The following is a 24,218-nucleotide window of genomic DNA, read 5'->3' as shown; positions in this document are numbered from 1 at the left end:
TGGGAAATTTTGTTGAAGATAGGATTCTGTTTCCCAGGTTGCTTCTTCTTCGGTGTGGTGATCCCATAAGATCTTGTACATCCTAACTGTCTTTCTTCTGGTGGCCCTTTCCTTGGTGTCCAAAATTTGAATAGGTTGCTCGGTGTAAGACAGATCAGGCTCAATCTCAATGGCGGTGGTTTCAATGATCTCCGTAGGTACTTTAATACACTTCTTGAGTTGAGAGACATGGAAAACATCGTGAATGGCAGCCAATTGAGATGGAAGGCGAATCTTGTAAGCCACTGGGCCACAAACTTTAAGAATCTCAAAGGGTCCAACATACCGTGGTGCTAACTTTCCTTTTATGCCGAAACGCTGGACACCTTTGGTAGGAGAGACTCGGAGATAAACAAAATCTCCTACTTGGAACTGCAAAGGTTTCCTTCTTTTATCTGCATAGCTTTTCTGTCGGGACTGAGCTATTTTGAGATTGGCTTGAATAACCTTGACCTTATCTTCAGCTTCTACAACCAGATCGGGTCCGAAGATGTGGCGTTCACCGGTCTGAGACCAATTTAAAGGGGTTCGGCACCTGCGACCGTATAACGCCTCAAATGGAGCCATCTGAAGACTAGATTGATAGCTATTGTTATAAGAAAACTCGGCCAAGGCAAGACATTTGTCCCAGCTTGTACCATAATGTATAACACAAGCTCGGAGCATGTCTTCAAGAATTTGGTTGACTCGCTCAGTCTGTCCATCAGTTTGGGGATGATATGCAGAGCTTCGAATTAGTTTAGTTCCAAGCGCTGACTGCAGCTGTTCCCAGAAGCGTGCAATGAATTGGGGCCCTCGATCAGAAATAATGGTCTTAGGGATACCATGTAACCGGACAATTTGATCTAGATAGACTTCGGCATACTTCTTGGTGGTGTAGATAGTACGCACGGGAATAAAATGAGCAGTTTTAGTAAGTCTATCTATAATTACCCATATGGAGTCATGCTTCTGAGGGGTATTGGGAAGACCCACAATGAAATCCATACTGATGTCTTCCCATTTCCATGACGGAATGGGTAATGGCTGAAGTGTACCAGATGCTTTGAGATGACTGGCTTTAACTCTCTGGCACGTATCGCATTCGGATACATATTTGGCAATTTCTCTTTTCATTCTGGTCCACCAAAAATTTTGTCGAAGATCTTGATACATTTTGGTACTACCAGGATGAATAGAGAACTTGGATAGATGTGCCTCATCAAGGATTTGCTTGCGAAGCTGATGATCTTTAGGTACAACAATTCGATTGTTGAACCATAAGGTTCCTTGGTGATCAGTGTGAAAACACTTATATTTAACTTCTCCCTGAGATAACTTTGATTTGATAATTTTGATACCCTCATTATGTAGTTGAGATTTGATAATTTTATCTCGAAGGGTATTCTCAATTGATAAGTGATTCAGACTACCTTGAGGAATGATTTCTAAATTGAGTTTCCTCATCTGATTGCAGAGAGTGTCACTGATGGTTGCTATGGACAAACAGTGACAACGTGCTTTGCGGCTAAGGGCATCTGCAACCACATTGGCCTTGCCAGGATGGTAATGTACCTCAAGGTCGTAGTCTTTGATCAGTTCTAACCAACGCCTTTGCCTCATATTCAAGTCAGCTTGGGTGAAGATATACTTGAGGCTCTTATGGTCAGTGTAGATGTTACACTTAGCACCCATAAGATGATGTCTCCAGATCTTGAGAGCATGAATAACAGCTGCCAATTCAGATCATGAGTTGGATAATTTTGCTCATAACTCCGAAGTGCTCTGGATGCGTAAGCGATGACTCGGTTGTTTTGCATAAGAACACAACCAAGGCCAATTCCAGAGGCATCGCAATAGACATCAAAAGGCTGAGTATTATCCGGCTGAGCTAGTACTGGGGCGGTTGTCAAAAGTCTTCTCAAAGTGTGGAATGCTTCCTCACACTTAGTATCCAGCAGAACTTAACTTCTTTCTTCAGTAGCTCAGTCATTGGTTTAGCTATCTTGGAGAAATCTGGAATGAATCGGCGATAATATCCTGCCAATCCAAGGAAACTCCGAATCTGATGGACTGAAGTTGGAGGTTTCCAGTCCATAACTTCCTGGACTTTAGTAGGATCAACCGATATGCCTTCACTAGAGATAGTGTGTCCCAAAAATTTCACACTATCTAGCCAAAATTCACATTTCGAGAATTTGGCATAAAGGCGATGATCTCGTAGTCGTTGAAGCACGACACGTAGATGATTAACATGGTCTTCTTTAGTCTTGGAATATATCAGAATATCGTCGATGAAGACCACGACGAATTTGTCAAGTTCCGGCATAAAGACTGAATTCATAAGATACATGAAATATGCCGGTGCATTGGTGAGCCCAAATGACATAACCAGATATTCATAAAGTCCATATCTGGTTGAGAAGGCCGTTTTTGGAATATCACAAGGCCTAATCTTGATCTGATGATAACCAGAGCGTAAGTCAATTTTTGAGAAGACCTTAGCTCCAGCTAACTGATCAAATAATATGTCAATGCGGGGAAGAGGGTACTTATTTTTAATGGTGACCGCATTGAGTGGACGATAATCAACACATAGCCTTAGGCTATTGTCCTTCTTTTTGACGAAGAGAGCAGGGCAACCCCAGGTGACGCACTTGGGCGTATGAAACCTTTATCAAGAAGATCTTGAAGTTGAATCTTTAGCTCGGCCAATTCATTTGGAGGCATGCGATATGGCCTCTTCGAGATAGGAGCTGTGCCTGGTTGGAGTTCAATATAAACTCAATATCTCTGTCAGGTGGCATTCCGGCAAGTCGTCTGGAAAGACATCGGGATACTCACAGACTATTGGGATATCTTTTACTTTGACGTCTGTGATGGCATAAGTGCAAGAGTGCAATACTCTTGCTGAGGCAGATAGAGGATAATGGCTTCTTGATGTGGTGAGTTAATCTCAATAACTCGGGATGAGATGTCTAATAGCACTCCATGTTCTGTCATCCAATTTGTCCCGAGTATCACATCAATACCCTCTAGATTTAGCAGTACTAAATCAGTCTTGATTAGTTTACTGCCGAACTGAATTGGCACACTTTTAACCATTTGGTTAGAAGTAATCTTTCCTCCAGGGGTAGAAATCATATATGACCCTTAGTAGAGCAAAGATCAAGTCCTATTCGGGTACCGCAGTTGTTACTGATGAAACTATGAGTTGCTCCAGAATCGAATAATGTAACAACTGGTTTATGGTGTATAAAAATGTACCCGACATAATAGGAGCTCCATCCGGAAGTTCTGCAAGGGTTAGTGAAATTAATTTGTCCTTGCCGGACTTGCATCATCGGCCTCTTACCCTTGTCTTGATCATTCTGACTGGACTCTGCCTTGATTAGATCTCTTGAGTTGCGGACAATTTCTAAGGAGATGATCCGCACTTCCGCACTTTAAACAACAATGAGGGTTGCTTTTTTCGAGCTTGTTGAATATTCAGCCGCGGGCCAAATTGTTGTGGTTGTTGTAGAAGTACAGGAGGTTGACACTCTTCTTGCTGTTGAGGCGGCCTAAGAACCAGTCTGCCAATCGGAACATCTTGCTGTGGTGCTTCAAGCAATAATTCTGATCAACTTGATACCACGAGGGCTGAACACTCGTGGATCCAGTGGAAATCCTTCGCTTCTTTTCAGCACGGTGTGCCGTAATGCAATCCTCCTGAGTCAGTGCCATGTTGACCAACTCGCTGAAAGTATTCGCCTTGACAAGGTTCAGATGCTCTTTGAGCTTAGTATCCAAACCTCGACGAAAACGATCTTGCTTCTTGGCCTCACTATCAGCATGATAGCCCGCATACTGGCACAGGTGATTAAAAGCCTGTGCATACTGCAGTACGGTGCGGGTGCCTTGAGTAAGTGCTAAGAACTCATTCAGTTTCCGCTCCACCAGCCCTTCAGGTATTGATGTGCCCTGAAGGCATTCCGAAATTCTTCCCAGGAGATAACATGGCCATCAGTCTGCATAGCACAATAATTATCCCACCAAATATGGGCAGCTCCGTGCAATTGTTGGGCAGCAAAGTAAGCCTTGTTGGAATCCGCACATGGAATCGTAAGAAGAGCAAACTTAGATTCAATAGTACGGAGCCAAGCATCGGCATCCAAGGGCTCCTCCGCTTTGCTGAACAGCGGGGGCTGAGTACTGAGGAATCTTGATAGGTTGCTGCCAGAGGTTCGTCACGACTTTGTGACTGCTGGTTTTGTTGCTTCTGCTGTGCTTGAACCAACAATTGAGAAGTTCAGTTGCCGAGCCATAGCCTCAGCTAGATGTGAAAGTGATGGGGATGGTGGTTGGGAATTGCTGGATTGATCTGCCCGGAAACCTCCGGGGTTCCACGTGTAGCTCCAACCATCTGAAACAAGAATTCAGATGATAGAATTATTTACCCTGCTAAAGACTTACAAGGTAAATAGGACAAGATAACTGATTTTGATATAGCAAGAGCTGGAAAGCAGGAAGATACTTAAGAGACTTAACCAACACTACCACAAGAATCCCGCTAACCACACAAAAGATCAACATTCTACCACACATCCTTAGAAGAACTAAAACACACATTATATGATGATGAATTATGCATGCACGTTCTACTCGTCCTCACAAACCAAAAACAATTGCCGAATATCTTCGACTTACGTGGTTAGTTTCGGTGGCATAATACATACGTCTCTCACTATAACTAGTCGATAAACCCTATCCGTCCTAGTTCGTATTCGTGGTTAGCGTACCTGCAGAAAACCACAATATATATAACCAATGAACCTTCATGCCAGCATATCATGAAAGCGTCCCCAATCATTACTGTTCACTATAGAAACAGCATCTGTACAATTACCGCCGTACAGACAACGTTAGCATACGTTATCAAGATACGTATTCACGGGGGTACCGGCAAAATGCGGGGATATGAACAGCGATCGCCATATCCTGCGCCGAACCATATACTCCCAATGTAGTCAACCGAGGTTGGTACATTGGCAGCATCTCAAGTAGGCCACTGCTTGAGAAACAGCGTTCGGTCGCATCACCGACGGGAAGGCCAAGCTCCCTCAGTTGGCTGAGGATCCTTACCTCCTTACCTCACGATCGAAGATGTCGTTACAGAAAGTAAGTTGGTTGTGCATGAATTTAGTTTTGACGGAAAAGTAATGCTGGTAGTTAGGGTTATATACATATATAGCCACCTCTATTTCCCTTATAAATATTACCTAGGGCTTTACGTACTAAGCCCGATCCTTAACGAATCCAACGTAACTTTTCAAAATTTTGTTGATCAAATTTTTATACTGAAAGCATTTTTAAGGTAAAATGTATCTCCAGGGTAACCTGGCTCTGATACCAGTGTGGTAGAACCAACCTGAATTATACCGGCTCAAGTACGCGAGTCCAATCCTGAGGGCTCCACGTGCTTCAAACGGTATAATCCTTGGCCTGTCGGGTAACGTCCCGATAACCACCGATACACAGGATCAAATAAGGCTACCTCACATGAAGGTGAGTCCAGAGATACATTCACCATCACATTTACATCACAGGAATTACATACAAGGGTTTCCAAAAGAGGTACGATAATTTAAATTCAGAGAAAGATTACAATTGTTAAAAACTATGGTTATTAGCAGCGGAAAACATACGCGATGATTACCATACGACGTTAAGACGAATGTCATGCTAAGCCCGAGCACGACATCGCTCGATATCACCAGTGCTGGCCGGGGACGGGTCCCATTCCACGGACAACTTCTGGGAGAGCACAGGGCCAAGGCAAGGGAAGAGTAGGGTCTTCAAGACATCATCTGCAAAACATATAACTAGCAAGGCTGAGTATACTAATACTCAGCAAGGCTTTACCCGGGATTGGGTATACTTAGCCCATAACTAGACTTATGAAAGCTTATAATGGCTCTGGGTTTAGTTTTAGCTGAAAAGCAACAAAGAGTAGATCCTTAATTTCAAGTTTTAGCTTTCAGATTCTAGTTCATTATCCATTCTAAGTAAGCACCTATAACTAAGCAAGCATAGTGTAATCTTTGGCCAAGCATCATTTTTGATAACCATAATATTACTCTTGTTACTCTGTGTGATAAAGGGATTAAGCAGTCTCAGTCTTCGTGAGAAGCGGACGATTCGAATCGAATTTAACCTTGCAAGGTAAACCTAACCCACACGCTTGGAATATCCAACGATAGTTCCGAAGCAACCGTTTGCCTTTCATTCCGACTCGTGGATCAGATCCACCACAAGCGACTGCAGGAACATACGCACACCCAATGTGTGCAGGACATACGTCTGTAGCGCGACTACAAAACCCGTATTCCTGGTTGCCCTTGCAACACGTATTTCCTCAGTCGAACATAAGTAACCAAAAGAAGCAAATCGAGTGGTGGGAGGTATGTCCACTCCTCGGGCCGATTGGCTACTAGGCTTACCGCTTACCATATTTCGCGGTATGTGGTTAGTACTTTCAAATGCTTAACCACCGCTAACACACCCCGCGGCCTTATCCAATTCAACAACACAGACGGGGTATCACCTCAACCATGATACCTCACAAAACTCCCGTCCGGCATCCTTATAGTGATAACAGGAATGTAATCATTACAACTCCTATATCGCGCGAGTGACAGGAAATCACCCGACTTTTACCGGCCCTATTAGCGGAGCATCTATCCGTTAAGGACTCAGGAGCATTACATTGGATTCCTAGAATTCATGCATCTAGGGTTTCACATCAATTCCTAGACTTAATGCAAGGTATAGTATGAATAGACATAGATTGCAGTGTAAATAAAGTAGTGGGATATGTCCGGGGCTTGCCTTTACTGGCGGGGCTGGGGTTAGTCAGGTTAATAACGTCCGAACCTTGGTTCGGGCCTTCAAAGAATTCCCTGACGAAGTCCTTAGGATCTTCAGAATAACCTCCTTCTGGTTCCGGGATTAGCTGATAATTTCCGTCGGCGGGAGAGATGAGTCTACATGATATGCAAGATGAAGTTCAATGGATGCACACACTTTCATCTTAATTCATGGTAAAGTTGCAATCCAAAAGCTAACACTCAAGCACTTATGGTATAAGAAACCTAAGTTTTGAATCATAAGCATTGACTCATGATTAAAACATTAGTTTAATTGAAGATAAAAATTAAGCATTCAAGTTTAAATTTAATTCAAATTGAATGTGAACTCTAGATAATTAGGGTTATAAAGTTTTGAAAACTTAAATATAGATCAATTACATATTTAAAGATTTTGACCAAAAGATTTAATTAGATAAGCTCTACTGAAAAGATTTAGTTGATTGTATTATAAATAAATTGAATTAATCCAAGATAAATATTAAAACATCAATTAGAATTAAATTCAAATTTAGATTTGAATTTAAACTTTTTGAGTAAAGAATGTTATAAGATTTTGAATATTTAAAAAATAGATTACTTCATAATTCATGATTAAGAGATCTAATTGATTAAAGTTTAAAAGGTATGCTTAGCAAATTTTTGCTTAAGATAATTCAAGATGGTTATCTTAAAAGAAATTATATTATATTATGAGTTTAGATTTGAAGATTTTATATCACTTTATATGTCCTATAGAAATTTGTATATCAAAAATTATGATCACAAAGTTAACCTTATAGGGTAAAGATTGGAATTACGGATAAGACATTACATTTTTATGTCTTAGATTCAATATAGATTCAAAACTATTTGGTTTCAAGTCAAACTCATTTAATGTTTCAAACAAAACTGGTTTTGTAATTTTTGGAATTTTCTACAATTCTCTATTGAATTTACAAGTCAAAAATAGCACTCACATGAAATAACAATCATCCATTCACTTCTATTCTAAATACAATACACTATCTATTTTCACAGCATGGTCATAAAACAAAGATGATAGAATTTGAAATGAAGATTCATATGCAACTGGTTTCACATTTTTTTGAATTTTCTACGATTTTCTAGAAGTTTTCCAAGTTCAGCACATTAGAAAGGGAAGAAAGGGCTGAAACTTTCATTTGAACCCTTGGAAAGAACTGAACTTTCGCAAATATGCCCTCCTGCCATGGCCGGCCGGAGCAAGCTCTGCTCCATCACAAATCCCGGCGATGGAGAGCTTGGATGGCAAGGGAAGGGGGTGGGGAGTAAGAGGACACCGAGACATACTCATTTGAGGGTTTAGCCGGGCTCGGGGAGGCCGGGAAGGGGTCGCCGGCGTGAGCAGTAGGGGCGGCGGCGGAACAGCACTGGGGCAGCACTCCGGTGAGGGAACTGGCGCAAGGGAAGTGGGGGGTTAGCATCAGGAGACCTCAGGGCTGCTATTTATAGGGAAAGAAGGGGAGGAGAAGGGCGGACGGCCGGGAAACGACGGCGACACAGTGGTGCGGCGCTGGCAGCTCGGCCGGCAGTGGTGAGCGCGTGGGAGTGCGGGGAGTGCCACGAGGGCGGGCTAGGGCAGAGGAGCAGACCTAGGGCGGTGCCTGGAGAGGGGGGAAAGGGGGGGCTGCACTGGCCGCCTTGAATTCGAGAATTACAGCGCCGGCACAGTAAAACAGAGGAGCAGGGGAAACAGCCAGAGGTAGAAGATGAATAGGAGGGCGCCAAGGACCTATTTGTGATTTACAAAAACTTCAAGGGTCTGAAAGTAAAACCAAAGTTACCCACTGTTACAGGGCTCTAATGGAGAAATGACCAAAATGAAAGTTGTACAACTTTTCAAGCTCTACAACTTTTCTTTAGGGTTTGATTTCAAAAACTCAAAGTATGCATCTTTATTTTGAAACTTTGGACAAATTTTAAGTTTTATAAGATTTTATCTTTGCTACATAATTACCCACATAACTTTGGGCCTTAATGCAAGTTTTCAGAACTGTCATGATTACTTGCATTCTTATAATTTGGCCCTTAGTAACTTTTGAAAATTACTTTTGTAACTCATGCTTTTTTTTTTTTTTTTACACAAAAGGACTCACATTTTCATAAAATTACACATAGGGTCTTTTTGTTACAAATACATTCAACCTTTTACAAATTAACACATGCATTACATCTTATATATATCATGGTACAATTTGACACCTGGGGTGTCACAGAGGCTGTCTCCATCGGTAGCCTGTAAAACTGTTTGCTTGGAAATGTCCCAAGGCTGTCTCCATCGGTAGCCTGTAAAACGTTCTGTACTCTATATATAGAGAAGATTCCGTTCTCTGTTGTTCCAGCAGCGTTCTTCAAATGATCCTCTAAAATAGAGAACGCTACAGGTTTCCTCTATATATAGAGATTCTCTCTCCTCTTCTCTATTTTTTCTTTACGTTTCAAACACTGAATTAAATAAAAATAAAATATGTCCATAGCGTTTGAGGTATGATAAATACGTACGTACAAAAATTTAGAACAAAATACGTTTCTAATATAGGATTTAATGTATAGAGAACGAGATTTAGAGAACGTTGTTGGAGAGAAATGAGATATAGAGGAGAGAATCTTGTAGAGAATTCTGTAAATGAAGGATATAGAGAAAGATATAGAGAACGATGGTTGGAGATAGCCTAAGAAAGAAAAGGTGGAGAAAGCTTTGTTGGCTCAAGGCTACGGCAGCGATGGACCAACAAGTCTTGGGGGGTATTCGTTCTATGCTAGCAGAGATGTGTACGTGAGAAAAGTATTGCTGCGTGAAACAGCATGCCAACAGAGTGAGAGGGAATTCCGAATGACAAACACTAACCTCTATGTATCGTCGGATCTTGCTCAATTCTTTTCAATCAGCTTTGCTGGTGATTTCTCTCATGGTGATGAGAAGATCTCTGCAGAGGCACGGTGGCCGTGGAATTAGGCTAGCATTTGAGATAGCCGCCTCGGAGGAGGAACCTGCTGCATTTCAGGGCGAAGAGCACCCAGCATGACGCCTCCCAGACCGGAAGCAATTGTGGTGCATGGGCGGCAGGGCGTTTAAGGTTACTTGGTCCACCATACGGATTTCAACTTGCTTGGTCGTCAGTCAGGTTGCAGGCACTAATATAATTTAACAGCACCGCGGACACTCGCATCCCGAGAAGTTGAGTACTACTCTCCTCTCGTGGACACGTACAAGATATGCTGCGATGGGTTCCTTGATTGGAGAATGATCGAGAGGCGCTAGCTGCGGGCATACGGCGGTGGATCATGGATGAGCAGCGAGCGGCCGGGCAATCAAAGGAAAGGAAAAGAAGAGCCTCTGGCCGTCCCGCTGCCAACCATCAAGTCCGGCTCCGGGCAGCCGGCCATAAATGTGCACCTCCTCCTCCCAACCGAACCATCTACCATCGCCATCACTTTCTTCCACCTCCTTCAATTCACTGCGGCATGCTTCCATCCAGCGGCTGCCTGCTGTCTTCACTACTCTTCAGCAGCTAGCAGCAGTCTAGCAGAGCACTGATCGAGCACCCACCCATCATCATTGTCATCCTTCCTTCCTTCTTCCCCGGCCGCCATTTTCCTCTCCCGATCTCATCATCTCCCTCGTGTTCCACCTCCGCCCCCACCACCATTAATGCCGCCCGACCCACCACCTCCGATCCTGCTGGCTGGCTGAGGCCCCGGCCGCTCCATCCATCCCGGATCCTTATATCACTCACCCACCTCCGCGCGCTAGCTTCACTCCCACTGCCTTCACACTACTACCAGCTAGCTCAGCTCGTAGCTAGTACCAAGCAGGCAAGCAAGCCGCTAGCGACAATGGCCGCCGAGAATGGCAGCGGCAGCAGCATCAGCACCAAGGAGCAGGTAGTCGTCACCGTGACGGGCAGCCGCACGGTGTCGCCCGCCAAGAGCCGGTGCGCCCTGGCCACCTTCGACCTCCCCTACATCACCTTCTACTACAACCAGAAGTTGCTCCTGTACCGCACCGCCCTCGACTTCCCCGACGCCGTGGCGCGCATCGCGGCCGCTCTCTCCGACGCGCTCCGCGTCTTCTACCCGCTCGCCGGCCGCATCCGCCAGGACGCCGACGGCGCGCTCGCCGTGGAGGGCGACGAGGGCGCCGAGGTCCTAGAGGCCGAGGCCGTGGGCGTCGCCGTCGACGAACTCGCCGGAGGGGACTGCGGCGAGGAGGCCGAGAGGGTCATGCAGCAGCTGGTGCCATACACCGGCGTCATGAACCTCGAGGGGCTCCGACGACCGCTGCTCGCCGTCCAGGTCAGTATATACCAGCAATGAGATGCATGCATGCATTGGGTAGATGATCAGCCGAGATCTCGCTGTCTATATCTATATACGCATTGGGCCGATTCGCGTGCATCACAGGCATCATGAGATAGATAAGATGGATGGACAGACAGACAGATCTGCGCGCGCATGACTATATTATATATAATATATATACGCACGTATTTTTCTTTCTTTTTATTTTTTTATTTTTTATTAGCTAGATCAGATACGTTATATACGTCCACACTCTACATTTTATGATATACATGGAGTGGCTACGTGCATAAGTGGTCATATGCACGCCGCTTCATGATGCATGTCACTTCTTTAAAGAAAAGAAAAAGAAAAAGAAAGACATGAGGCATGCCACTTCTTTAAAGAAAAGACTTTAAAAGAAAGGGAAAGGGAAAGGGTAAGAGGAAAAGAAGTGAGGAAAAAAAAAAGAAAGGGAAGTCTGTTGCTGTAAAGGTCAATAATATAATTCCAAGGGGAACAGCGTATATCCTACTACTGCTATTGTCGGAGAAGTACATCCTTTTGCGGCTGGTACAGTTAAATGTGGGCCGGCCCGCATTAAATCCGGGAGTAAATGGGCCTTGAATGCAAATGGTAATTAATTTTCTGACTGCCCTCCGTGCATGCAGCTGACCCAGCTCAGGGACGGCCTGGCCGTTGGTTGCGCCTTCAACCACGCCGTGCTGGACGGCACCTCCACCTGGCACTTCATGTCCTACTGGGCCCAGCTCTGCCGCAGCAGCACCACCACCCGCAGCCCCCCATCCCTGCTGCAGCCCATCCTCGACCGTTCCCTGGCCCGCTCCGTCCGCGTGCGCCTGGACCTTCCCGAGTCCGCCGAGGCCCACGAGAAGACGGACCCGAACGGGCCCAAGAAGGCCCTGGTGGCCCGCGTCTTCTCCTTCTCGGAGGCGAGCGTGGGGCGCATCAAGGCGGGCGTCAACGCGGCGCTCCCGCCGGGCGCCAAGCCTTTGTCGACGTTCCAGTCCCTGGGCGCGCACATCTGGCGCGCCGTCTCCCGCGCCCGCGGCCTCGGCCCCGCCGACATCACCGCCTTCGCCGTCTTCGCCGACTGCCGCGCCCGCCTCGACCCGCCGCTCCCGCCCGCCTACTTCGGCAACCTCATCCAGGCCGTCTTCACGGGCGTGCCCGCGGGGATGCTCCTGGGCGGGCCCCCGGAGCTGGCGGCGGGGCTGCTGCAGAAGGCCATCGACGAGCACGACGCCGCCGCCGTGGCGCGGAGGCTGGAGGAGTACGAGGCCGCGCCCAAGCTCTTCCACTACAGCGACGCCGGGCCCAACTGCGTCGCCGTGGGGAGCTCCCCGCGCTTCAGGGTGTACGACGTCGACTTCGGGTTCGGCAGGCCCGAGCGCGTGCGCAGCGGCGGCAACAACAAGTTCGACGGCATGGTGTACCTCTACCCAGGGCGCGGCGGCGAGGGAGGCATCGACGTCGAGCTGGCGCTGCAGCCGGAGCCGATGCAGAGGCTCCAGAAGGACGCAGAATTCCTCCTCCTGCAGCAGGCGGCTGCCTGATTTTAATTAATTTGCGGCATTCGTAGATCGTCGGTTTACAAGCAAGCCAAGTACGACTCTGTTAGTTGCTTCATCATTATATTAATTATTCGTTGTTGCTTGCATTGCTTCGTCATCGATCATTCCGTGCATGTACGACTCTGATCTGTCTGCTGGCTGCTCCCAATCATCAAGCTAATGTACTCTTGCATTGCATGTATCTTGTTGTTATATGTACCGTGCCACTGGAATATTAATCGTCAAGAATAAACAATTCTCATGCACCTTTATTTATTTGTTGTTCGCCAGCTGCTCATCATCTCTAGTACGTTTTCCTTGGTAAGTAGTACTATCTATCAGAAGACAGTGTCTCCTCTTTCTAAAAAGTAGTCATGAGATTACGGCCAAAGTATCCCCCGAATATAATTTTGGGTTCCTGAAGCCATCCTTTAATTTGCTGCTGGAAGATTCAAGTTTCACACTATACTGCAAACAAAAATTTCGGATTCGGATCTGCAGGCACGCAAGCAAATTAGCAATAGAAAAAGAAAATTATAGAGGCTACAAATTATTCCTCAAACTGGAGAGTGTAGTGTAGCCGCACAAAGAAGTAGGCAGAAATTGTTGATACAGCTTCCTTCCACATAATGTTGCATTTCATATTGTCGAAATGTATGCGTTTATGCAATAGATGAATTACTGGAAGTACTAAAAGAAAGATGGAGTAAAAGATAAAAAAATGAGAAGAAGAAGAAGTAGTAATTTTTTTTAGAGTTTTAGGGCCACGGCCCCAGTCTTACTTAAAAGCAGACCAAGAGAGTTATTACAGCACTGTCTCGCAGTTAGCACTAGGCTAACAGGATGGAAAAGGACACAGCAAGTTCTCAGCAAAAACTACTAGGTGAAAAGCACGACGACTATTACAGCAGGAAGCAGGCTAGCGTAGCCTTAAAAACTTCAACGGAAAGAGTTCTCTTCTCCACACAGCGGCGACTTTGTGATCAGCTCCATCCCTTTTTGTGTCCAGGGAGGTCACGCCTGCATTGGGGAGACTTCTTCAGTTGTGGTCGCGACCAGGTGGGTAAGGTGACTCGGCACCTGGCTCATTTCGAAGTTGCCACCAGTCTTCATCAGAAAGGCGAAAAGCTCATCCTTTAGCTCACCAGCTAATACTCCCATCTTCCAGGTTGTTTTGCTAAGCACTTCAGCTTTTCTAGCCTGTGCTCTAGCTCTTGCATCTGTGCAGGAGGGCAGAGGATCTTCCAGTCCCCCACCATAACACAGATTCTTTGGAGTAAGCTCTGAACATCTTTCAATCGACCATTCTGAAAACATAGATGATTTCTTAGTTTCCATAACCCCCACAGGGCAGCCGAGGTAAAAATATTCAGAACACAAAAACGTTTATTACTAAGCCAAAAATTAGCCATTAATTCATAGGAAGCACCACACTCAGTGGAGTTGGCTTCAGAAATGAAGGCCCACATTTGCCTAGCCACTACACACTCAAAGAACAAGTGATTTGCAGATTCGTTTTCAGAGCAGAACAATCTGGTTTTGTCTTGTACACTAACTCTCTTCAAGACATTGTCTCTAGTCAGCACTTTGTTTTGAGAGAGTAGCCATTGGAAGAAGTGAACCCTGGGGGGAATTTTTAAGGACCAAACAGCTGGTAGGTAAACAGGGGAAATCCCTCTAAAGTTAACCACCTTGTAAAGTGATTGAGAAGAGTAGATGCCATTTGAACAGAAGGTCCAAATGTAATCATCAGGCTCGTTGCTCAGAGTGATAGTAGTAACTAGTTGACAAACTTCCTCCCACTGCAACATAAGGTCATTATTTGCAGTTCTTCTAAAGGTACATTTCAAGTCTGTACCATCCCAGAGGTCATGAATGGTTTTGCTCTTCTCAGACATACAGCTCCCAAAACTGTATAGCTAAACTAGAGGAACCTAGCCAATTGTCCTCCCAGAGTTTGATTTTCTTCCCATCACCTACTTTCCATCTAAACCCCATTCTTGCAGCTTTTGCTGCCCATATGAAACCTTTGAAAAACTAGGAGGTCCCTAAATCATTACAACAGAAAATATTAGGATTTTCAGTCTGGTACTTCGCATCTATCAGTTGTTTCCACAGCTTACCATCATCCTCCCTATATCTTTTTAGCCATGAGCCTAACAAACAAAAGTTGAGATCCCTGAGATTTGGGATGCCTAGCCCTCCAAAATCCTTACACATGGAAATGCTTTCCCAATTAGCTAGGTGCCACCTATATTTTTCCTCATTGTCATTCCAAAGACAATTAACCATGTGAGTAGAGATTAACTTGATAGCCCACTTAGGGAACTTAATAAAGGATAGGAGATAGATTGGAATTGAGGAGAGGCAGGATCTAACCAGCACAATCCTAGCTGCATAAGAGAGGAGCTTCCCTCTCCACTCAGCAATTCTTTTTAGGATTTTGTCTACTAGAGGTTGGATGTCTTCTCTCCTTAGGTTCTCATAATGCAAAGGAACACCTAGGTACTTGATAGGAAAGTTTCCCATAGGGCAACCAAAGATGTGCACAATTCTGTGAGTTTCTTCTACATCTAAGTTTAGGGGAATGAGCTTACTTTTATGGAAGTTGATCCTCATCCCTGAGATTTGCTCAAACAAGACTAAGGCCCCTTTAAGGTTTCTCAAATGCTCCTCATCAGCATCAGAGAAAAGGATGGTGTCATCTGCATATTGCAGAGAAATGACACCACCTTCCCTAACATCAGTCATCAGGCCACTTATGAGATTTCTAGCAGCTGCTTTGGTAAGCATTCTAGTGAGCATATCTCCAACCAAAGTCACCCTGTCTAAGGCCCTTTCCTGTTTTGAAAAAAGCTATTGTCATTTCCATTTAGAGTCACACCTACAGATCCACCTTGACTATCTTATTCAGCCATCTAATCCAAATTGGGCTGAAACCCCTAGTTCTTAGAACCTCAAAGAGGAAGTCTATGTTAACCTTGTCATAAGCTTTTTCATAATCAAGTTTGAGAACCACCCCAGGCTCTCTACTTCTATGTATGGAATGCACCACTTCATGTGCCACTACCACTCTCTAAAATATATCTACCCCTAATGAAAGCACTTTGTTGGATGGAAACCAACCTATTAGCTATCTTACCTAATCTAATTGTCATAACTTTTGAGAAAATTTTGAAACTACAATTGCAAAGGCTGATAGGCCTAAACTTTTTCATATTCCTAGCATCTTGCTCTTTTGGGATCAGGGTCAAGAGAGCAAAATTTAGTCTATCCAGGTCCAGTTCTCCTCTAAAGAAGTCATTGAACATATTAATTATACCCTGCTTGACTAAATCCCAAAACTTTTGATAGAAAAGAAAAGGGAGCCCATCAGGCCCAGGAGCTCCTCCTGCATAACGACTATCTATAGCCTCCTTGATCTGTTCTTCAGAGAAGGGGGCAGCTAACATAGTATTTTCTTCTGAAGTCACTAAGTCATCCTTACCCCAGAAATTCTCTCCTAGTGAGACATTCCCTCTACCCTCAGCAGCAAAAAGGTCTTTGTAAAAGTTGACAGCAATATCCAGCATGCCTTTGTCATCCTCCACTAGTCCTATCCTCTTCTTTCTATTTCTTTGGTTAGCCACAGCATGGAAATATGCTGTGTTCCTATCTCCTTCTAAAATCTCTCTCTAGATCTTTGTCTAGCCTTGATTTCTTCTAAGGCCAAGACATTATTTAGATTGCCAGTCAGCTCCTTCATCCTCTCTCTCTCTCTCTCTCACTATCAGACAGCTGGACAGATTCAGCTTTTTAAGTCTAAGGCATTATACTCTTCATAGCAGCTACTTCATTTGAAGCCCAACCCCTGTTGAGCCTTCTAAAAGGTTCTCATTCTAAATTGCCACACAGCAATGCTTTTGGAGGCAGTACAAGGAGTCTCCCAGGCTTTCTTGACCACCTCATAAAACTCACTTCTCTCCAAACACCACTTTTCAAATCTAAATCATTATACAAGGAGACATTGTTTCTAAAGAAAAGAATAAGTAGGGGGAAAAAAGTAAGCATCGCGCGGTGGGCCAAACAGGACGGACCCTTTTGCTCCTTGCTGCTGAGGACGGACTTGTGGGCCGTGGGCCTGTTCGACCTCAAAACAAACACACCATAGTCTCCCGTTCCTGCTGCTCTTTCTCCTCCTCTCCCACGAAGACGACGACGCCTCCTCCAGACTCCAGTCCTCCTCGCTGTCGGCCTTCCTTTCCTCCCGGCGACGACAGGGCGAGTGGCGCCGCGCCGCCTTTGGCCAGTCCTTCGTCCGGCGGCGAGCATCCGACAGGGGTATGCCCGCCCATCCCCTTCCTTCTCTCCCTTCCTTCTCTCCCTTCCCTTCCCTTCCAGCTGCGAAATCGAACACCCAGACCCCTAACATATGCTACCTATATTCGGATCTGACCATATATTTTAGCTTCTAACTTCGATTTTTTGCAAAACATGTATGTCTTATACTGGTTCCGCCCCTGATTGACCACACTAAGCCAGTCAGACGCTGGGTTTAGGGTTCCAAGCCCCAATTCAGCGGCTACCTTTTATTTATTTATCCGATTCGGGAATTGCATCTGCGTTCGGAAGCTGCTGGACCAAACTTGCAATGGGTTCCATGAACTTTTATTTACCCTCATAGCCTATCTGCTACAGCCAATTTCTGCAATGCATCTTTATTGCTGTCGTTTTCTATGTGTAGAATTGGAGCGACCGTCTCAACATGTCTTGGTCTGCAATCGAGAATGATCCTGGTAAATTTATTGTCTGTTGCCAAGCAGTGATATATTGCAAAGTTGTTCTCTTTTTTCTCGATAAGGTTCCACCATAGCTCTGATTGGCCTTATTGGCCAACTCTACTGATTAAGACTAAATGTATTATGTATGCAAGGTCTTTATTGTTGTGCTAATTGGTGACAGCATAATGTCCTGTTATTTTCATTGGATGCTGATACTATAACGTTCAGACCAGTCTATCTGTAGTAGTGTTTCATATTTACATACATTAGAAGAATATACATACCTCATAACAGTACATGTGAGTTGCAACTGACTTTAGTAAGGCTGGAAAATTGAGATGTGCATGCCTAGTTATCTAGATCTGTCCGCTACCATAGGAGAGTGCCCAGTTGTTTTAGGACATTGTATCTGGAGTAACATGATTGCCATTCTCAATTTGTAATTTGCAGTATTTCTGCCTTTTCATTTTCAATTGTCTCAGACTAACTGAATGGTTATTCTCAATTTAGAATTTCCTATCTTATGCATTTGTGGTTGGAATGGGATAAAATAATTTCTAGAGCCTAGAACTCTCTTCCTCCACTTGATGATATATGTCAACCACCTCAGCCGCAGACTCTTCATTTCTTGTTGCACTTTGTATTTGTTGACCACCTTTCTGGAAACTCATGAGCTTTTTATCTTACTACAGGTGTTCTTACGGACCTGTTGCAGCAGATGCAACTGAAGGGTCTTCAAGTAAGTAATCAACTACTTTCACTCTATGAGTCTATCTTCGTGATAAATATCGATGGTTAGTAAACGGTCACCCAACCTTTTCATATGTATACAGTTGGATTGTGATTCTGGTGTGTATGCACCATACCAAGATGAGCACCTGTTCATAGAATGGAATCACTAGCAATTATCCACACTGGCATTAACAATGAGAATATCTGACAAAGTTTTGCTTGTTTAATACTTTATGACAGACGTTGCATGCTACAATTCGTGATGAAAACAGATATTCGTATGATAAAACAGCCCCTGCAAGATGTTAGGGTCCCCTAAAACATTTAAATGGCCATCACATTAGTGTAACGTAACTCTCAGGATAACTGAACCTTGTAAGCGGCCTTTTACAAGCCCACAATGACCTTTTTTGAAGCATTGCTGTCACCTTAGCATAAACAGATAGTAACATAGTGATAACTGTTTCTCCTTCACCTATTGATCCCTGTAGCCTTTTTGTCGTACTTTTTTCAAGTTTTTAACCTTTGCTAAATAGTAAATACTAAACCTACATATATTATGCAGCAATATAGAACAGAAATTTAATGTTTTGGGAAACAAGAGTGAGGTTCTGCCTTTTCTTCGTTCTTTTGTGAAACTTTGTATTTGTTTTACATCCAGAAAAGCCAGCAGAGCATGATATGCTATGTTATTTTTTTCCTTATCAGGTTGATGAACTCTACTCACTTGACCTGGATGCGCTCAGTGATCTTCAGTATGTTATCCTACATCTAGCGTTACCGCGAATATTTTTTTTTCTAAATTCACCTAATTTCTGTTGGCATTTGCTAGGCCAATATATGGGCTCATAGTGCTGTACAAATGGCGACCTCCAGAAAAGGATGAGCGTCCTGTCATCAAGGATGCAATCCCAAACCTTTTCTTTGCCAATCAGGTCAGAAGCATTGAGTTGCCAAGCTACTTCTGCCACCTTTATTCATCTGCATCTTTTAAAATCAAGCTTGTTCTTCACTTGCAGATAATTAATAATGCATGTGCAACTCAAGCTATCCTTTCTGTTCTCTTGAACTCACCTGGCATCACCCTTAGTGATGAGCTTAAAAGGCTAAAGGAGTTTGCAAAGGACTTGCCACCCGAGCTCAAGGGATTGGCCATAGTCAATTGCGCAAGCATCCGAATGTTAAACAACTCATTTGCAAGGTCAGAGGTCCCTGAGGAGCAGAAACCATCTAGCAAGGATGACGATGTTTACCACTTCATAAGCTATGTTCCAGTGGATGGTGTCCTGTATGAGCTTGATGGACTCAAGGAAGGGCCGATAAGCCTGGGGAAATGCCCAGGTGGTGCTGATGAGGCGGGGTGGCTTAGGGTGGCGCAGCCTGTGATTCAAGAGCACATTGACCGGTTCTCTCAGAATGAGATAAGATTCAGTGTGATGGCAATCTTAAAGAACCGGAAGGAGATGTACACAGCAGAGCTCAAAGACCTCCAGAGGAAGAGGGAGAGCCTCTTGCAGCAGATGAGCGATCCTTCTGCCAGCAGGCATGTGCCATCTGTCGAGCAGTCTTTAGCAGAGGTGGCTGCTCAGATCGAGGCTGTGACAGAGAAGATCATAATGGAGGAAGAGAAGTTGAAGAAGTGGAAGACAGAGAACATGAGGAGGAAGCACAACTACGTGCCATTCTTGTTCAATTTCCTCAAGATTCTCGAGGAGAAGAAGCAGCTGAAGCCCCTGATAGAGAAGGCAAAGGCGAAACAAAAGTCTCACAGTCACAGCACCAATCCTAGGTGAAAAAGCTGCAATACATCCAGTGTTTGTTTTAGTTGAGGTTTCTTGTAGAGATTGGCTGTGTGGCCCATGTGTTCCTGGCCAGTGTTCACTCCTAATTTTAGCTAGTGCACAAATGTCTGCTGAAATATATTCAGGCGAATGAATGTTGAAGAGGCGTGCCTTGGAGTTTATCCAGTCATACTGTATGAGAACTATACATGATTTTCCCATTTTTTTTTCTGGCAGACTAATTATTTCATTTACTGACATCTGTTGAACCTCGGTTCTTTCTGAAACGTAGAGCACGATGCCCTCACGAACATGTCTGCTCGTTCATATATTTTTTTTTTGTCATAGTCTCGATCACTAGCGCATCATGCAATGTGCGTGCACACCACCAATAAGTTTGCCGAAAAATTGGAGTATATATGCATGCATGTATGAATGCTTTGAAACGTTCAATTGCACAAAACAGCTTCATGCATGTCGTCGGTGCTTAGCAGCCTACCAAGAGTGTTCTTTTTGACTAATGTGGATTCATTATTTACCGCCAGTAGAAAGTATGACCACAAGGATGTTGATTTTGTCTTCCCGCTTACAAGTTCATGGCGGCGGTGAGGGGAGGTCTAGGCGATATCATGTGTGTTTTCTTCTGTAGTAGTTGTCGATGCATGAACTCTCCAAGTTCCAGTCCCATGAAACTCCGACTCCCGTCAAGTAAATTAGAGATCTCTAAACTTCCACTCCCCCACTAAGCACTCGATCAAGTTTAGTGTGAGAATCATGAAGCTTGCGGCTGGTCTAAAATTAAACTAGAAAGTAAGAAAAAGAAAAGAAAAGAAGACATAGCTTTGCAAAGTGTCCGAATAATCCTTGCTATGGAAAATAGACACGTCCCGAATCATCGTGTGCACAGATTTAGACCATCTCATATGGTTGGGGCACAGATTTAGACCATCTCATATGGCTGGGGTTTGGAATCCTATTTTTTAAAAATAGATACGTCCTGAATATATTAGGTTGATATGGCAAGGAAACTACTACTTTTCAAAAAAAAAAAGGAAACTACGTTTGCACGATTATTTTGAGAGTAACCAGCAATAAGCAGCAGTGTGTGCGTCACTAGCTTGTTATTGTTCACAGATTGTATATATGGGCGTGTGGCGCACCACTGTGACTGTTTTTAGTTACTTATTAATTTCGCTGGTAACACTGCCAGGGCAAATTATATATACTAATTAGAAGAGCAGAGGGCTCGATCGTCCTGCACAACATGTCTGTAATAATAGTATTTTTCGAACACAACCACTCCCGGTCCATGCATCTTTATTCCAGCACACCAAGCTAAGCTAAGTGCACTAATCTATCGGTAGATCTTGAAGGAGATGGCCCCACAGGTCAGTGACCCTGCTTTGACAAACTGTGCATTATTCAGTTTTAATATAAGATACATAAATCGTAGATGCTTTCCTTTGCTGAGCTGCTGCCTTGGAGAAACAATCAAATAGTTTATCAACTCCCAACAGGGCCAATAAAGAAGCAGCCATATATATATATATATGTATGTATGTATGTATTTCCTCCAAAGTACCAACCTAGTTAAACAAACATTTGAGCTGAGACAAGAACACATGATTGAACTAAAATACACCAGCAATATATTCCTGCCTGTTCTTGCACTGGTCACCATATATAGGACAGTTCAGAGAGAGAGAGAGGTATTGAGTATGAACATATATATATATATAGAGAGAGAGAGTAGTTTATTCTATTTCTGACACGTTAGCTAGTCATGCATATATAAGGTAGTGTTTGGATCCAAAGTGCAAAAGGGCAAAAGGGCAAAATTTTGCCATTTGCCAAAAGTGGCAAAAGTTTTGCCATTAGGGGTGTTTGGATCCAAATGGCAAAAGTTTTGGCAAAAGCTCGTTTAAATCTCTTTTCTCCCTCTCCTATCCCCTTTCCCGCCACCTCTTTCCCGCCATTTCATACAGAGTGCATAAAATTGACAATCCAAAATTTATACAGTCCAAACCAAAGTTCTTTTGCTATCTGTTTTTGTTGTTTCCTTTTTGCTATCTGTTTTTGCTGTTTCTTTTACTATTTGACCTTTTGCCAAAGGATCCAAACAGACCCTAAACAGTGAGTGTCACCTTTCGGCCTGGGTGTCATTTGAGGGAGGCTTCAAAGTAGGGATGTTGTCAAGTGCCCACACCTTACCCTTAGCTTGGGCAGTTGACCTCCTCCGCCGCCAGGCCGGCCGTGATCTCCAGTTCTCCATCCCCTCCCCCATCCCATCTCTATCTCCATTGACCGCCAATTCGATCTCTTCCTCCTCTCTCAGAGCTCCGTAGATTTCATATCGCATGCGCAAAATCGCGAGCTAATAAGCCTCAGATCGAGAAAGTAGTAGGAAGCTAGCCAGCATGATCGGATCGGAGGAGGGGGGAACAGCAACCCCTACTTCCTTCAGAACCACCACCACCACCACCACCACCACCAGCTGTTCCACCATGCTCTCGATGGCATGGACGGCGGTGGCGGCGGGTTCATGGAGCCGCCGGCGTCCGATTCGGCCGACGCGCACTGCCACGCGCTGCTCTACAACCTGTCCTTGCTCAGGGACAAGGTGCAGCAGCTGCAGCCGCTCGTCGGCCTCGCGATGGAGCACGATGGACCCGGCGGACCCGTCGCCGCCGTGTCCAGCGCCCGCCGGCGCCGTGATCCAGGAGATCATCACCGCCGCCTCCTCGATGATGTACGCCTTCCAGCAGCTTTGCAGCCACGGTGCACAATCCTCTACCACCGCTAACGCGGCGACGGGGGTTAGCAGTATCGCCGCCGCCGTTGGCCATGCCAAGAACGGCATAGCGGATACTGCCTGCGGCGACCACCACCAGGCCGCCTTCGCCATGGACCATCATGTCATGCAGCAGCAGTGGCAGCAGCACCGCGGCGGCTACGGCTACGACAACCGTATCGACACCCAAGACATCAGCCGTCGTCATTGCGGCGGCCGTGCCATCATCGTCGTCGCAGCCCACGACGAGTGCGGCCATGGCCGAGGAGGAGGCCGCCGGCACGAGCACGATCATAGAGCTGGACGCGGCGGAGCTGCTGGCCAAGTACACGCACTACTGCCAGGTGTGCGGCAAGGGGTTCAAGCGCGACGCCAACCTGCGGATGCACATGCGCGCGCACGGCGACGAGTACAAGAGCAGCGCGGCGCTGGCGAACCCGGCCAAGGCCGGCGGGGGAGGAGACGCCACTGCGGCGGCGGCGACGGCGAGAACCAGAAGGTCCTACTACTCGTGCCCGCAGGAGGGGTGCCGGTGGAACCGGAAGCACGCCAAGTTCCAGCCGCTCAAGTCGGTGATCTGCGCCAAGAACCACTACAAGCGCAGCTACTGCCCCAAGATGTACGTCTGCAACCGCTGCAACCGCAAGCACTTCTCCATGCTCTCCGACCTCCGCACGCACGAGAAGCACTGCGGCGACCACCGCTGGGTCTGCTCCTGCGGCACCTCCTTCTCCCGCAAGGACAAGCTCATCGGCCACCTCGCGCTCTTTGCAGGCCACCAGGCCGCCGTGCCGCTCGACAGGCAAGCCAACGGCAAGAGATCGCTGTCGTCGACATCCACCACGCACTTCGGTACGTAATAATAATGGCCTGGCAGATTGATGTGATATCAGAAGAAGCCGTGTGATGTATGTACTGTCATAATTCAGGTACTGCCAGCATATACATATGTATATTAAAAAATGCCCATGCTTCTCAAAGAAACAGCGCATGAGTCTGGTTGCTGTATTTCCTTTATCCAAAATGAATAAAAGGAACAGCTAGCAATCAAACTCATGCTGTTTCTGTCCTTGTGTACATTAATTGGCATAGGGTTGTAGTTACAAATTAGTGTGATATATAGATGGATGTGGTCTGGGTTTAGTTTTGGTTTTGGTTAAATGGTACTGCTAGTACTCCAATAAAAATCATGGACTCATAGTAAAATGGGGCCAACGAACTGTGGCTTGTTTACTCTAACTTGACAAGTTCTAGGGCCCAAAAGACTGAATGTATTTGCCTGCTAAAGGTAGTTTGTAATATAGATCTCATGTCTTCAGGAATGAGCCTGTAACATTCCTGTAATTAGGATA

General features: G+C 45.2%; 3 protein-coding genes across 3 annotated transcripts; all 3 read left to right on the top strand.

The window, feature by feature from the left end:
• The first annotated feature begins 10,254 nt into the window (after positions 1 to 10,254).
• LOC112897305 (BAHD acyltransferase DCR) lies at positions 10,255 to 13,078 on the top strand. The gene is made up of 2 exons (XM_025965581.1): positions 10,255 to 11,243; positions 11,900 to 13,078. Exons 1-2 carry the CDS (start codon positions 10,785 to 10,787, stop codon positions 12,803 to 12,805), a joined length of 1,365 nt encoding a protein of 454 aa, XP_025821366.1. The 5' UTR covers positions 10,255 to 10,784; the 3' UTR covers positions 12,806 to 13,078.
• A 3,912-nt stretch (positions 13,079 to 16,990) lies between these two features.
• Positions 16,991 to 20,335, top strand: LOC112897881 (ubiquitin carboxyl-terminal hydrolase 2-like). The gene is made up of 6 exons (XM_025966277.1): positions 16,991 to 17,122; positions 17,526 to 17,577; positions 18,255 to 18,301; positions 19,003 to 19,049; positions 19,127 to 19,229; positions 19,314 to 20,335. The coding sequence occupies exons 2-6, from the start codon at positions 17,547 to 17,549 to the stop codon at positions 20,085 to 20,087; spliced, it is 1,002 nt and encodes a 333-aa protein (XP_025822062.1). The 5' UTR covers positions 16,991 to 17,122; positions 17,526 to 17,546; the 3' UTR covers positions 20,088 to 20,335.
• A 2,258-nt stretch (positions 20,336 to 22,593) lies between these two features.
• On the top strand, positions 22,594 to 23,726 carry LOC112898401 (protein SENSITIVE TO PROTON RHIZOTOXICITY 2-like). Its single transcript, XM_025966724.1, is given in 3 exon segments — positions 22,594 to 22,770; positions 22,772 to 22,990; positions 23,058 to 23,726. Coding segments are annotated over 3 exon segments (1,065 nt in total).
• Positions 23,727 to 24,218: the final 492 nt, after the last annotated feature.

Source organism: Panicum hallii, chromosome 6, assembly GCF_002211085.1.
Source record: "Panicum hallii strain FIL2 chromosome 6, PHallii_v3.1, whole genome shotgun sequence".
Classification (NCBI taxonomy): domain Eukaryota; kingdom Viridiplantae; phylum Streptophyta; class Magnoliopsida; order Poales; family Poaceae; genus Panicum; species Panicum hallii.
Note: the sequence above shows the minus strand (reverse complement) of the source record. Positions and strands in the feature narration are given on the sequence as shown.

Bases quoted from the DNA above. Each gene is read 5' to 3' on its own strand.
- LOC112897305 (XM_025965581.1), top strand. From the start codon at position 10,785: ATGGCCGCCGAGAATGGCAGCGGCAGCAGCATCAGCACCAAGGAGCAG. The intron at 11,244-11,899 runs GTCAGTATATAC...CCGTGCATGCAG, and splicing joins GACCGCTGCTCGCCGTCCAG to CTGACCCAGCTCAGGGACGG.
- LOC112897881 (XM_025966277.1), top strand. From the start codon at position 17,547: ATGTCTTGGTCTGCAATCGAGAATGATCCTG. The intron at 18,302-19,002 runs GTAAGTAATCAA...TTTCCTTATCAG, and splicing joins TGCAACTGAAGGGTCTTCAA to GTTGATGAACTCTACTCACT. The intron at 19,230-19,313 runs GTCAGAAGCATT...CTTCACTTGCAG, and splicing joins ACCTTTTCTTTGCCAATCAG to ATAATTAATAATGCATGTGC.